Genomic DNA, 15,201 nt, shown 5'->3' with positions numbered 1-15,201 from the left:
ACACCTGAAGGCATGGAATTCACCTCGCTGTCATGGAAACGCCAAGTAATGACATCTTACAAATGTATTCCTGGTACCAGGTACAGATAGGGCTCTAGGTGTGCCTGAGCAGCTGACATTTCGCCCTCATACGAGAAAAGTGTCCTTTCAGATTGGTAGCGTTTTGTTTATTAATACGTTTTTATTTAACTTTTCAGTCTCTTTTCTCTACTGTTCTGTAAAAGTATTGCTCATCAAACTAGATCATTTCACTGCACCTATTCTGTTGCAGATGGACAAGCAGAAGCTACCGGTTTATAGCAGCAGTATGACTAGTGAAACTTTTTCAGTTGTATGTTGTCTCTCAGTCAGGGATAGGGACGGGTCAGGGACAGTGACAGGGACGTGTCAGGGACAGGGACGGGTCAGGGACAGGGACAGGGACAGGGACGGGTCAGGGACAGGGACGGGTCAGGGACAGGGACGGGTCAGGGACAGGAACGGGTCAGGGACGGGTCAGGGACAGGGACGGGTCAGGGACAGGAACGGGTCAGGGATGGGTCAGGAACAGGGACAGGGACAGGGATGGGTCAGGGACAGGGACGGGTCAGGGACAGGGACGGGTCAGGGACAGGGACAGGGACGGGTCAGGGACGGGTCAGGGACAGGGACGGGTCAGGGACAGGGACGGGTCAGGGACAGGGACTGGTCAGGGACAGGGACGGGTCAGGGACAGGGACGGGTCAGAGACAGGGACTGGTCAGGGACAGGGACGGGTCAGGGACAGGGACGGGTCAGGGACAGGTCAGGGACGGGTCAGGGACAGGGACGGGTCAGGGACAGGTCAGGGACGGGTTAGGGACAGGGACGGGTCAGGGACAGGGACGGGACAGGGACAGGGACGGGTCAGGGACAGGTCAGGGACAGAGACGGGTTAAGGACGGGTCAGGGACGGGGACATGGACGGGTCAGGGACAGGTCAGGGACAGGAACAGTAAACAGTAGTTACATTGTTAACAACAGCATAGCTAACAGAACAATCTCCAATCACACATAAACAGTAGTTCAATTGTTACAACAGCATCGCTGACAGTTAGCTAGCTTCAGTAGCTAACTCGTTAACTGGTTGACGTCATCTACATCCATTGTGATCATCTGATAGCCCTCCCCTAATTGCCCTCTCTGTAAGCAGTAGTCTAGGTAGCTTGCTCACAGTGGTATGAGTGTTTTTACAGAAAATAAAATATAGCGCCTACAAAGACATGTGCCCCCCCCTTTGCTGGCTTTGTTAGGCTTTCTTAAGTCTCGCACGTCCACGCTCCATTACCAGGCCGGCAGGGGATGTGTGGGTTTATCCAGGCCAAAGACCCTAGAACCACTTTCCTTCCTCTCACTTTGTCAATTGATTATGTTGTTTGTTTACATTCATCTGCTATCGAGAATGTGCTGGTTTGTTTTAGGATAGGCCCTTGGAAATATTGTATGATTACTCTGCTTCTACACATTTATAAAGCCTTAGCTTGTAACAGAGGTTTTTAACCAGCTTGTTTGTTATGTGCAACACAGCTTGTTGAGGCAATGTTTTTTACCCGGGGAGTGGCAGAAGTTTCTAGCGGTATTTTCACCTGTAATTATGAGTTCTGTAAAGGTGCAGGTTCGGGTATTGCTCCTATCAGAACTCTAGCAGAACGTTGTTGCCTCGCGTTACTCCCTTAAAAATACATTACTAGAAAACTAGAAAAAAAAATCAGCAAAATTACTGTTTGTCCTTGAGACGCTGTAGCATCAGCATACAGTAACACTTTTTTTTTTTAAATTTAAAATTTTACCCCTTTCTCTCCCCCATTTCGTGGTATCCAATTGTTTAGTAGCTACTATCTTGTCTCATTGCTACAACTCCCGTACGGGCTCGGGAGAGACGAAGGTTGAAAGTCATGCGTCCTCCGATACACAACCCAACCAAGCCGCACTGCTTCTTAACACAGCGCGCATCCAACCCGGAAGTCAGCCGCACCAATGTGTCGGAGGAAACACTGGCAACCTTGGCTAGCGCGCACTGTGCCCGGCCAGCCACAGGAGTCGCTGGTGGGCGATGAGACAAGAAGATCCCTACCGACCAAGCCCTCCCTAACCCGGACGACGCTAGGCCAATTGTGCGTCGCCCCACGGACCTCCCGGTCGCGGCCGGTTACGACAGAGCCTGGGTGCGAACCCAGGGACTCTGATGGCACAGCTGGCGCTGCAGTACAGCGCCCTTAACCACTGCGCCACCCGGGAGGCCTTTGCATACAGTAACACTTCCTCAAAATAGTCAGAATCAATCTAAGATAAGCCACTCCCCCAAACGTTTGTACCGTATACGCAGGGAGTCAGGAAGCAGGTGGTGAGTTTAATAATAATAATCAAGAAGATACTTCAAAACAGGAGCAGCATACTGAACGTCAACAAAACGATGCTTAACGATGGGGAGCAGGTCTGCTCAATGTAGGTTGCCAGGTGTGCTCAATGTAGGAGCTACTTCCCTCTCTTTACTACAGGACAGCAGCTACTTCCCTCTCTTTACTGCAGGACAGCAGCTACTTCCCTCTCTTTACTACAGAACAGCAGCTACTTCCCTCCCTTTACTGCAGGACAGCAGCTACTTCCCTCTACTGTAGGACAGCAGCTACTTCCCTCTCTTTACTACAGGACAGCAGCTACTTCCCTCTCTTTACTGCAGGACAGCAGCTACTTCCCTCTACTGTAGGACAGCAGCTACTTCCCTCTCTTTACTGCAGGACAGCAGCTACTTCCCTCTCTTTACTGCAGGACAGCAGCTACTTCCCTCTCTTTACTGCAGGACAGCAGCTACTTCCCTCTCTTTACTACAGGACAGCAGCTACTTCCCTCTCTTTACTGCAGGACAGCAGCTACTTCCCTCTACTGTAGGACAGAAGCTACTTCCCTCTCTTTACTACAGGACAGCAGCTACTTCCCTCTCTTTACTGCAGGACAGCAGCTACTTCCCTGTCTTTACTACAGGACAGCAGCTACTTCCCTCCCTTTACTGCAGGACAGCAGCTACTTCCCTCTACTGTAGGACAGCAGCTACTTCCCTCTCTTTACTACAGGACAGCAGCTACTTCCCTCTCTTTACTGCAGGACAGCAGCTACTTCCCTCTACTGTAGGACAGCAGCTACTTCCCTCTCTTTACTACAGGACAGCAGCTACTTCCCTCTCTTTACTGCAGGACAGCAGCTACTTCCCTCTCTTTACTGCAGGACAGCAGCTACTTCCCTCTCTTTACTGCAGGACAGCAGCTACTTCTCTCTCTTTACTGCAGGACAGCAGCTACTTCCCTCTCTTTACTGTAGGGCAGCAGCTACTTCCCTCTCTTTACTGCAGGACAGCAGCTACTTCCCTCTCTTTACTGCAGGACAGCAGCTACTTCCCTCTCTTTACTGCAGGACAGCAGCTACTTCCCTCTCTTTACTGCAGGACAGCAGCTACTTCCCTCTCTTTACTGCAGGACAGCAGCTACTTCCCTCTCTTTACTGTAGGACAGCAGCTACTTCCCTCTCTTTACTGTAGGACAGCAGCTACTTCCCTCTCTTTACTGCAGGACAGCAGCTACTTCCCTCTCTTTACTGCAGGACAGCAGCTACTTCCCTCTCTTTACTGCAGGACAGCAGCTACTTCCCTCTCTTTACTGCAGGACAGCAGTCGGCAAAGCGGGATTCCTGTGTTGTTGTGTTGCCGGCGTACAGCCCACACTCTCCCCCCTGAGCAGTAGACTGTGTCACATGACATCCAGATGGTTACTGCCAATATTAAAATTGATTTATTGTGTAGGAGGCTGCTATCCTACTCTAAAATAAATCCAAGTGGGATGGAACAAATTGGCCACGTTAGCTGCTGCCGGCGACGTGATACAGCTGCCTGGTGGGAAGCAACTGCTGCTCGGTGGCAAGCAACTGCTGCTCGGTGGGAAACAACTGCTACTCGGTGGGAAGCAACTGATTCTCGGTGGGAAGCAACTGCTACTCGGTGGGAAGCAACTGATACTCGGTGGGAAGCAACTGCTACTCGGTGGGAAGCAACTGATACTCGGTGGGAAGCAACTGCTACTCGGTGGGAAGCAACTGCTGCCTGGTGGGAAGCAACTGATACTCGGTGGGAAGCAACTGCTACTCGGTGGGAAGCAACTGCTGCTCGGTGGGAAGCAACTCAGGTTGGCGACCATCTCGATACATCACCGTTGTACTGGTCTTTACCACCGGCTTGTCCTTCTGTAGCTAACTGGCATTCCACAGTAACGCCCAGATAGTGACCAATACTACGAGTTAATTCTCCCTTCGCCCATTGAAACAAACATCACTTTCTTTTACAAGTTTTAACTAGACATGCTGCTGTTGTTGCTGACTAGCCACACTCGACTCTTAGCTGCGCAGTATGCGTCATCGTAGCCTCTCCCGTCACAAAGGAAAGCGATGAAAAGCGGAGTGGGCGGGAACCGTTGGGGCGATGTGAACGTGACTTGGGAGGCGGATAAAAAGTTCAGGCATTCCCGAATTTTTAGGTAAATCACCATTGGCGAATGTGGGGCGATGACCAATCCAATCGGGTGGTTCCCAAAACTCCCATGAAGAACTGCAACCCATGGCTGGAGAGTTGCTTTTAGCAAAGATGGCTGACAAAAATACTAGGATGGAAGCAAATGTAAGTAATTATATTCTTCAAAAAGAATCATGCAAAAACATTTACAGTTAAGAGGAATATGTTAGTTAACAAACAAAAATCTCTATTTAGCAAGTCTTGATTTTTATTATTATTATTTTATTTTTTAAGTATTATTTTCCTGTAAATACATGTATAAAACAGAGAATGGATTAAACTATTTGTCCCATTTAATTACCAGACATTCATACAAACTTGCAAGTTACTGCTGAACAGTGTGCATTATACCTGCAGTCGTGTCTGTTCTGTAGTGAGATCATCTATGCGGGTATAGGATGGCTGTGATGAGTCACAGCGATGAGTCACAGCGATGAGTCACAGCGATGAGTCACAGCGATGAGTCACAGCGATGAGTCACAGCGATGAGTCACAGCGATGAGTCACAGCGATGAGCCACAGCGATGAGTCACAGCGATGAGTCACAGCGATGGGTCACAGCGATGAGTCACAGCGATGAGTCACAGCGATGAGTCACAGCGATGAGTCACAGCGATGAGTCACAGCGATGAGTCACAGCGATGAGTCACAGTGCCTATTGCCTGATTCTAGGCCAGATTAAGTTTTTGGATTGATTTAAAGGTTATGATTTTATTTCTGTTAATAAGCATTTCGTTGTTTTCAAAAAGTGCTACCGTATCAGCTTGACCTATTTCTACCATTCCAGTGTTTAATTGCCATATTGTAATTACTTCGCCACCATGGCCTATTTATTGCCTTAACTCCCTTATCTGACCTTATTTTCACTCACTGTATATAGACTTTGTTTTCTTTTTTGTTCTACTGTATTATTGACTGTATGTTTGTTTTACTCCATGTGTAACTCTGTGTTGTTGTATGTGTCGAACTGCTATGCTTTATCTTGGCCAGGTCACAGTTGTCTCAACTAGCTTACCTGGTTAAATAAAGGTGAAATTAAAAATTAAAACATTTCCCACCGTGGACTCCGCTAATTATTGAACTCTCGAGGCCCAATGAGATGGTAACTTTGCATTAGACCTCTGTAATTCACACATATGGTCTTTGCACTTTGTCTTTCTGCTCTTTTTGTGTCCAGTCTTTTCCATTTCCTCCTGCACCCCCCCCCCCCCCCCCCCCCAGCCATTCATTGTAATCTGTCTCAGTCTAAAGGAAATATCCTCCAGTTGGATTTGGAATCAGATCAATACATCTGTTCATATGATGAATTAGCAGGCCTATTGTAGTCACTCCAACATTCCATTAGGTCTGTAGAGCCTAACATGAAAAATAACAAAAAAACATCCATGGGTGTCTTTCTTTAATAAAATTATTAATAATATAAACTATTTTAATAATATAAACTATTTTAGTAATATAAACTATTTTAATAATATAAACTATTTTAGTAATATAAACTATTTTAATAATATAAACTATTTTAATAATATAAACTATTATATATTTAATTCAAAATACACATTTTCAATCACACATTTTGGGGTGTTGGTGACTGGTGACAGTTGTAATGACTGTGGTGACAGTTGTAATGACTGTGGTGACAGTTGTAATGACTGTGGTGACAGTTGTAATGACTGTGGTGACAGTTGTAATGACTGTGGTGACAGTTGTAATGACTGTGGTGACAGTTGTAATGACTGTGGTGACAGTTGTAATGACTGTGGTGACAGTTGTGGCAGGATATGTTTTTTTTTTGGTTTGATATGATGTCATTGTATTCATAGAGCATCAGACTTGTTTCATATTTAGTCGGTGTTTCTCAGTCTCTCGTCCCTCAAAAAAAAACTGCCTTTACGAAATAAAGAAAGTTCTTTAATGTGGGCCACAGACATGGCCGGCTCTAGCCTTTTTGCAGGCCCTAAAGCGAGAATTGGTTACCCCTCCCTCCCTTTGACAGCACAGAGAAACATTTACATTTTAAAAATGAATTTTCTGCAATTGTACACATTTTGCCGTGGGCCGGAGATACATTTTTAGCAATTTTATGACACATTTCCTGCAATTCTACCCATTTTGCCATGGTGTGGAATCAAATTAAATATTGTTTGTCACATGCTATTTAAACAACAGGTGTGGATTAACAGTGAAATGCTGATGGGCCCTTTCCAACAATGCAGACATAAAGAAAATAGAAACGTTTCGATTTTTTTCCGTTTCAAAGCAAAATTCTGGCAATTCTGAACATTGTGCCATGACTTACAGTATGCCGTGTTCATGATATCGGAGTGACTAACAAAATCATTAAGGGCCCCCTGGAGGTTGGGAACGTGCCCTGCATGCCTGATCTGTATTCGGCCATGATTACTACAACTCTAGCTAGAATAATTGGCTAGACTAATTTACAGACCCTATAAATTGTAGCTGACATGGGCTAATTGAGTGACTGTCAGTGACTGACATAACAAGAGAAAACATTTGCTGATACTTGTTGAGACCCAGACTTTTCCCTCACGGGCTGGGGACCTAAGTGACTGCTTACGTCGCAAATGCCTGGAACCGGCCCTGGCCACATGTAATTGTCCAGTATAATCACCACTAACAAATACTTGTGAATATAGACCCACTAAACTTAGCCACATCTGGTTTGACCGGGCGCATGCGCGCTTGCAATAAGGATCGTTTTAGTGGGAGTGTGCCTTTGTGTGTCCTACAGGGAGGTTTTATGAAATGGGATAATGTATTGACTCAACAGGAAACAGACTTCGGTTTAGAGTAGTACATCGTCAGAGGACATGAACAAAACACTAGTCGGTGATATAAACGCAGAGAGGCTACTTGATTGTGCTGTAGAAGTTTTGACATGTTTCCGGCAGTGCGGCGCGTTTTCAGCATACCCTCTTCTGTTTATGTGCTAGAATAAGAAGAAGTGTGATTTCGTTTGATACATTTGCCTTGCGGGCTACAAAGGACACTGTTGAATTTGACAATGAAGGAGAAAACACCTGGTCGCGCTAAAAGCCGTTGGACTTCAACAGCAGCAACAGCTGGAATAGTTCTGCTGAGTTTGTTTGCATGGTCTTGTCACGCAGAAGAAGCGTCTTGTCACGGAGCTTACGACTTGTACTTTGTTCTAGATAGGTAAGTAGAATTTATTTTCAACATTGATTTCACTGAAGTACCTGTTACGTTCAGCGATTGAAACAATGACAATGTAGCTACAATGTAACAATTTAACAACAACGGTGTCAAATGTAGCTACAATGTAACAACAACAGTGTCAAATGTAGCTACAATGTAACAACAACAGTGTCAAATGTAGCTACAATGTAACAACAACAGTGTCAAATGTAGCTACAATGTAACAACAACAGTGTCAAATGTAGCTACAATGTAACAACAACAGTGTCAAATGTAGCTACAATGTAACAACAACAGTGTCAAATGTAGCTACAATGTAACAACAACAGTGTCAAATGTAGCTACAATGTAACAACAACAGTGTCAAATGTAGCTACAATGTAACAATGTAACAACAACGTTTCAAATGTAGCTACATTGTAACAATGTAACAACAACAGTGTCAAATGTAGCTACAATGTAACAACAACAGTGTCAAATGTAGCTACAATGTAACAACAACAGTGTCAAATGTAGCTACAATGTAACAACAACAGTGTCAAATGTAGCTACATTGTAACAATGTAACAACAACAGTGTCAAATGTAGCTACAATGTAACAACAACAGTGTCAAATGTAGCTACAATGTAACAATGTAACAACAACGTTTCAAATGTAGCTACAATGTAACAATGTAACAACAACAGTGTCAAATGTAGCTACATTGTAACAATGTAACAACAACAGTGTCAAATGTAGCTACAATGTAACAGCATTGAAGCAATGTCACATTTAGCCTAGAAATGTACACAGTCACATTGATTTATTTGTCTTATGGTTCAAATCACTCATGCTTGGTCCGGTTCAGCAGATGAAAGGTTAAATTGGTTAGTTCCCGGTTTAGAATGCCGGTGTAAATATTAGTTAACATGCAGACCAGACCAATACATATTTGGCCCCCTAAAGTTATCTGAGAAAAATAAAATACAAAATTATATTTTTTGTAGTTGTTGTCATTTTTGTTCTTGAACACAGAACACTGTCAAACCATCAGGAAACGAGTCTACTCATATACAGAGGCGTATGATTGTATCCCAATGTACTCAAGGTTTGACATGATTCTGTTTTTCTCAAAATTCAACATCTGTGTGGGATTCTTTAAATTTGCAGTGTACAAAAAAACAATCTCACCAGGTCTGAATGTAATTGGGGACCCCTGCCATAGGCCTACTGAAAGTTCTGTTTAGATCTGCTAACCATGATACATTGTAACGATAACATGAAGTAACTGAGACAAAGCTTTTGTGCTCTTAAACCTCACCCTCACTTTAACCCCAATCCTTTGTCTGCCACAAATACCACTTGTAACATAAGGAGAGCTCTTTCCAGTTGAGAAAAAGTTTATACAAAAGTTGAAGTTCGGTGATGCATACCATACTGTCTCAGGAAGCAAACGGACTTGATACAACACATGTTTTTACTTAAAAACACATTTTGGACTTCATTATTCTTCTCTCTCTCAACTTGGCTCAATGCCGTATTTCTGCAAGCCTGTTGCATCTCTGCACCTCCCTCCAGTTTCAAACCCTCTGTCAACTACTCCACCCTGTTCTCAATTATAAAATGACAGGATGATGTAGAGATTGTAGCCTACCGTTGAAACAATTGATAAACTAAAAGAGATTTTTGAGAGCTGCGTGGGCCCAAATGCAGCTCTTTCAAAAAGTATTCCTACCCTCTGACTTACTCCACATTTTGTTGTGTTACAGCCTGAATTCAAAAATGGATTGAACATTTTTTTCCTCACTCATCTACACACAATATTCCATAATGACAAAGTGAAAACAATGTGTTTTAGACATTTTTGTAAATTTATGGAAAATGATATACAGAAATGGCACATTTACATAAGTATTCACACCCCTCTGAGTCAGTCACCTTTGTCGGTGATTACAGCTGTGAGTCTTTCTGGGTTAGTCTATAAGAGTGATTACAGCTGTGAGTCTTTCTGGGTAAGTCTCTGAGAGTGATTACAGCTGTGAGTCTTTCTGAGTAAGTCTCTAAGAGTGATTACAGCTGTGAGTCTTTCTGGGTAAGTCTCTGAGAGTGATTACAGCTGTGAGTCTTTCTGGGTAAGTCTCTAAGAGTGATTACAGCTGTGAGTCTTTCTGGGTAAGTCTCTAAGAGTGATTACAGCTGTGAGTCTTTCTGGGTAAGTCTCTGAGAGTGATTACAGCTGTGAGTCTTTCTGGGTAAGTCTCTGAGAGTAATTACAGCTGTGAGTCTTTCTGGGTAAGTCTCTAAGAGTGATTACAGCTGTGAGTCTTTCTGGGTAAGTCTCTGAGAGTGATTACAGCTGTGAGTCTTTCTGGGTAAGTCTCTAAGAGTGATTACAGCTGTGAGTCTTTCTGGGTAAGTCTCTAAGAGTGATTACAGCTGTGAGTCTTTCTGGGTAAGTCTCTGAGAGTGATTACAGCTGTGAGTCTTTCTGGATAAGTCTCTAAGAGTGATTACAGCTGTGAGTCTTTCTGGGTAAGTCTCTGAGAGTGATTACAGCTGTGAGTGTTTCTGGGTAAGTCTCTGAGAGTGATTACAGCTGTGAGTCTTTCTGGGTAAGTCTCTGAGAGTGATTACAGCTGTGAGTCTTTCTGGGTAAGTCTCTAAGAGTGATTACAGCTGTGAGTCTTTCTGGGTAAGTCTCTGAGAGCTTTGTACACATTGATTGTACAATATTTACACATTATTACTTTTAAAAATCTTCAATATCTGTCAAGTTGGTTGTTGATCGTTGCTAGACAACCATTTTCAGGTCTTACTATAGGTTTTCAAGTAGATTAAAGTCAAAACTGTAACCAGGCCACTCAGGAACATTCAATGTCATCTTGGTAAGCAACTCCAGTGTAGATTTGACCTTGCATTTTAGGTTGTCATGCTGAACGGTGGATTTGTGTCCCAGTGTCTGTTGGAAAGCAGACTGAACCAGGTTGTCCTTTAGGATTTTTCCTGTGCTTAGCTCTATTCTAGTTTATTTTTATCCTAAAAAACTCCATAGTCCTTGTCGATGACAAGCATACCCATAACATGATGCAGCCACCACCAATGTTCCCTCAAATGTTTTTTCGCCATCGAGCAAATTGCAGGTCTGCTGAGTGCAAACTTGAACGTTGTGAAAATTCTGTGCAACTTCCAGCTCGGGTTTACTGTGAACACTGAGGCTGTACCCGCTTTAAGTTATGGTTATGACAGTGGCCAAGTATGCTACTGTGGCTACTTGATCATAATGTAGGCCTACCTGAGTGGCCTACCATCAGAAACTATGGAGAAAATGCATCCCATAACATTTTAACATGGGGAAATAGCTGTTCTATCATTCAGACTACAGTAGCAGCCAATGTGTGGTGTTCAATAGTAGGCCCATATTAGGCTTCAGTCCCTCCTATCTGAGATATCTACTGCAGCCATCATCCTCCACATTCAACATCCGTTTTGTCTCATCCTCCACATACAACACCCGTTCGGCCAGTCACATTCTGTTAAAGGTCCCCAAAGCACACACATCTCTGGGTCGCTCAGTCTGTTCAGTTCGCTGCAGCTAGCGACTGGAACGAGCTGCAACAAACACTCAAACTGGACAGTTTTATCCCAATCTCTTCATTCAAAGACTCAATCATGGACACTCTTACTGACAGTTGTGGCTGCTTTGCGTGATGTATTGTTGTCTCTACCTTCTTGCCCTTTGTGTTGTTGTCTGTGCCCAATAATGTTTGTACCATGTTTTGTGCTGCTACCATGTTGTGTTGCTACCATGTTGTTGTCATGTTGTGTTGCTACCATGTTGTTGTCATGTTGTGTTGCTACCATGTTGTTGTCATGTTGTGTTGCTACCATGTTGTTGTCATGTTGTGTTGCTACCATGTTATTGTTATGTTGTGTTGCTACCATGTTGTTGTCATGTTGTGTTGCTACCATGTTGTTGTCATGTTGTGTTGCTACCATGTTGTTGTTATGTTGTGTTGCCACCATGTTGTTGTCATGTTGTGTTGCTACCATGTTGTTGTCATGTTGTGTTGCTACCATGTTGTTGTCATGTTGTGTTGCTACCATGTTGTTGTTATGTTGTGTTGCCACCATGTTGTTGTCATGTTGTGTTGCTACCATGTTGTTATGTTGTGTTGCTACCATGTTGTTGTCATGTTGTGTTGCTACCATGTTGTTGTCATGTTGTGTTGCTACCATGTTGTTGTCATGTTGTGTTGCTACCATGTTGTTGTTATTTTGTGTTGCTACCATGTTGTTGTCATGTTGTGTTGCTACCATGTTGTTGTCATGTTGTGTTGCTACCATGTTGTTGTTATGTTGTGTTGCCACCATGTTGTTGTCATGTTGTGTTGCTACCATGTTGTTGTCATGTTGTGTTGCCTCCATGTTGTTGTCATGTTGTGTTGCTACCATGTTGTTGTTATGTTGTGTTGCCACCATGTTGTTGTCATGTTGTGTTGCTACCATGTTGTTGTCATGTTGTGTTGCTACCATGTTGTTGTCATGTTGTGCTGCTGCCATGTTGTGTTGCTACCAAGTTGTTGTCATGTTGTGTTGCTACCAAGTTGTTGTCATGTTGTGTTGCTACCATGTTGTTGTCATGTTGTGTTGCTACCATGTTGTTGTCATGTTGTGTTGCTACCATGTTGTTGTCATGTTGTGTTGCTACCATGTTGTTGTCATGTTGTGCTGCTGCCATGTTGTGTTGCTACCAAGTTGTTGTCATGTTGTGTTGCTACCAAGTTGTTGTCATGTTGTGTTGCTACCATGTTGTTGTCATGTTGTGTTGCTACCATGTTGTTGTCATGTTGTGTTGCTACCATGTTGTTGTCATGTTGTGTTGCTACCATGTTGTTGTCATGTTGTGTTGCTACCATGTTGTTGTCATGTTGTGTTGCTACCATGTTGTTGTCATGTTGTGTTGCTACCATGTTGTTGTCATGTTGTGTTGCTACCATGTTGTTGTCATGTTGTGTTGCTACCATGTTGTTGTTATGTTGTGTTGCCACCATGTTGTTGTCATGTTGTGTTGCTATCATGTTGTTGTCATGTTGTGTTGCCTCCATGTTGTTGTCATGTTGTGTTGCTACCATGTTGTTGTTATGTTGTGTTGCCACCATGTTGTTGTCATGTTGTGTTGCTACCATGTTGTTGTCATGTTGTGTTGCTACCATGTTGTTGTCATGTTGTGTTGCTACCATGTTGTTGTCATGTTGTGTTGCTACCATGTTGTTGTTATGTTGTGTTGCCACCATGTTGTTGTCATGTTGTGTTGCTACCATGTTGTTGTTATGTTGTGTTGCCACCATGTTGTTGTCATGTTGTGTTGCTACCATGTTGTTGTTATGTTGTGTTGCTACCATGTTGTTGTCATGTTGTGTTGCTACCAAGTTGTTGTCATGTTGTGTTGCTACCATGTTGTTGTCATGTTGTGTTGCTACCATGTTGTTGTCATGTTGTGTTGCTACCATGTTGTTGTCATGTTGTGTTGCTACCATGTTGTTGTCATGTTGTGCTGCTGCCATGTTGTGTTGCTACCAAGTTGTTGTCATGTTGTGTTGCTACCAAGTTGTTGTCATGTTGTGTTGCTACCATGTTGTTGTCATGTTGTGTTGCTACTATGTTGTTGTCATGTTGTGTTGCTACCATGTTGTTGTCATGTTGTGTTGCTACCATGTTGTTGTCATGTTGTGCTGCTGCCATGTTGTGTTGCTACCAAGTTGTTGTCATGTTGTGTTGCTACCAAGTTGTTGTCATGTTGTGTTGCTACCATGTTGTTGTCATGTTGTGTTGCTACCATGTTGTTGTCATGTTGTGTTGCTACCATGTTGTTGTCATGTTGTGTTGCTACCATGTTGTTGTCATGTTGTGTTGCTACCATGTTGTTGTCATGTTGTGTTGCTACCATGTTGTTGTCATGTTGTGTTGCTACCATGTTGTTGTCATGTTGTGTTGCTACCATGTTGTTGTCATGTTGTGTTGCTACCATGTTGTTGTTATGTTGTGTTGCCACCATGTTGTTGTCATGTTGTGTTGCTATCATGTTGTTGTCATGTTGTGTTGCCTCCATGTTGTTGTCATGTTGTGTTGCTACCATGTTGTTGTTATGTTGTGTTGCCACCATGTTGTTGTCATGTTGTGTTGCTACCATGTTGTTGTCATGTTGTGTTGCTACCATGTTGTTGTCATGTTGTGTTGCTACCATGTTGTTGTCATGTTGTGTTGCTACCATGTTGTTGTTATGTTGTGTTGCCACCATGTTGTTGTCATGTTGTGTTGCTACCATTTTGTTGTTATGTTGTGTTGCCACCATGTTGTTGTCATGTTGTGTTGCTACCATGTTGTTGTTATGTTGTGTTGCTACCATGTTGTTGTCATGTTGTGTTGCTACCAAGTTGTTGTCATGTTGTGTTGCTACCATGTTGTTGTCATGTTGTGTTGCTACCATGTTGTTGTCATGTTGTGTTGCTACCATGTTGTTGTCATGTTGTGTTGCTACCATGTTGTTGTCATGTTGTGCTGCTGCCATGTTGTGTTGCTACCAAGTTGTTGTCATGTTGTGTTGCTACCAAGTTGTTGTCATGTTGTGTTGCTACCATGTTGTTGTCATGTTGTGTTGCCACCATGTTGTTGTCATGTTGTGTTGCTACCATGTTGTTGTTATGTTGTGTTGCTACCATGTTGTTGTCATGTTGTGTTGCTACCAAGTTGTTGTCATGTTGTGTTGCTACCATGTTGTTGTCATGTTGTGTTGCTACCATGTTGTTGTCATGTTGTGTTGCTACCATGTTGTTGTCATGTTGTGCTGCTGCCATGTTGTGTTGCTACCAAGTTGTTGTCATGTTGTGTTGCTACCAAGTTGTTGTCATGTTGTGTTGCTACCATGTTGTTGTCATGTTGTGTTGCTACCATGTTGTTGTCATGTTGTGTTGCTACCATGTTGTTGTCATGTTGTGTTGCTACCATGTTGTTGTCATGTTGTGCTGCTGCCATGTTGTGTTGCTACCAAGTTGTTGTCATGTTGTGTTGCTACCAAGTTGTTGTCATGTTGTCTTGCTACCAAGTTGTTGTCATGTTGTGCTGCTACCATGTTGTTGTCATGTTGTGGTGCTACCATGTTGTTGTCATGTTGTGTTGCTTCCATGCTGTGTTGTCATGTGTTGCTGCCTTGCTATGTTGTTGTCTTTAGGTCTCTCTTTATGTAGTGTTGTGGTGTCTCACTTGTTGTGATGTGTGTTTTGTCCGATTTTACTATTATATATATTTATTTTTAATCCCAGGCCCCCGTCCCTCCGCAGGAGGCCTTTTGTCTTCTGGTAGGCCGTCATTGTAAAAACGAATTTGTTATTTAACTGACTTGCCTAGTTAAATAAAGGTTAAATTTTTTTTTTTAAATACATTCCATGACACTTTTGATAAAATCTTGACTTGA

General features: G+C 43.2%; 1 protein-coding gene across 1 annotated transcript in view; it reads left to right on the top strand.

The window, feature by feature from the left end:
• The first annotated feature begins 7,270 nt into the window (after positions 1–7,270).
• The window catches only part of LOC110525181 (anthrax toxin receptor 2), a 135,805-nt gene continuing 127,874 nt past the window's right edge, over positions 7,271–15,201 (top strand). Inside the window, exon 1 of the mRNA XM_036979246.1 lies at positions 7,271–7,750. Coding sequence (XP_036835141.1) covers positions 7,599–7,750 — 152 coding nt within the window. The 5' untranslated portion in view covers positions 7,271–7,598. The remainder of the gene's footprint in view (positions 7,751–15,201) is intronic.

This window comes from Oncorhynchus mykiss, chromosome 6, assembly GCF_013265735.2.
Source record: "Oncorhynchus mykiss isolate Arlee chromosome 6, USDA_OmykA_1.1, whole genome shotgun sequence".
Taxonomy (NCBI): Eukaryota; Metazoa; Chordata; class Actinopteri; order Salmoniformes; family Salmonidae; genus Oncorhynchus; species Oncorhynchus mykiss.
Note: the sequence above shows the minus strand (reverse complement) of the source record. Positions and strands in the feature narration are given on the sequence as shown.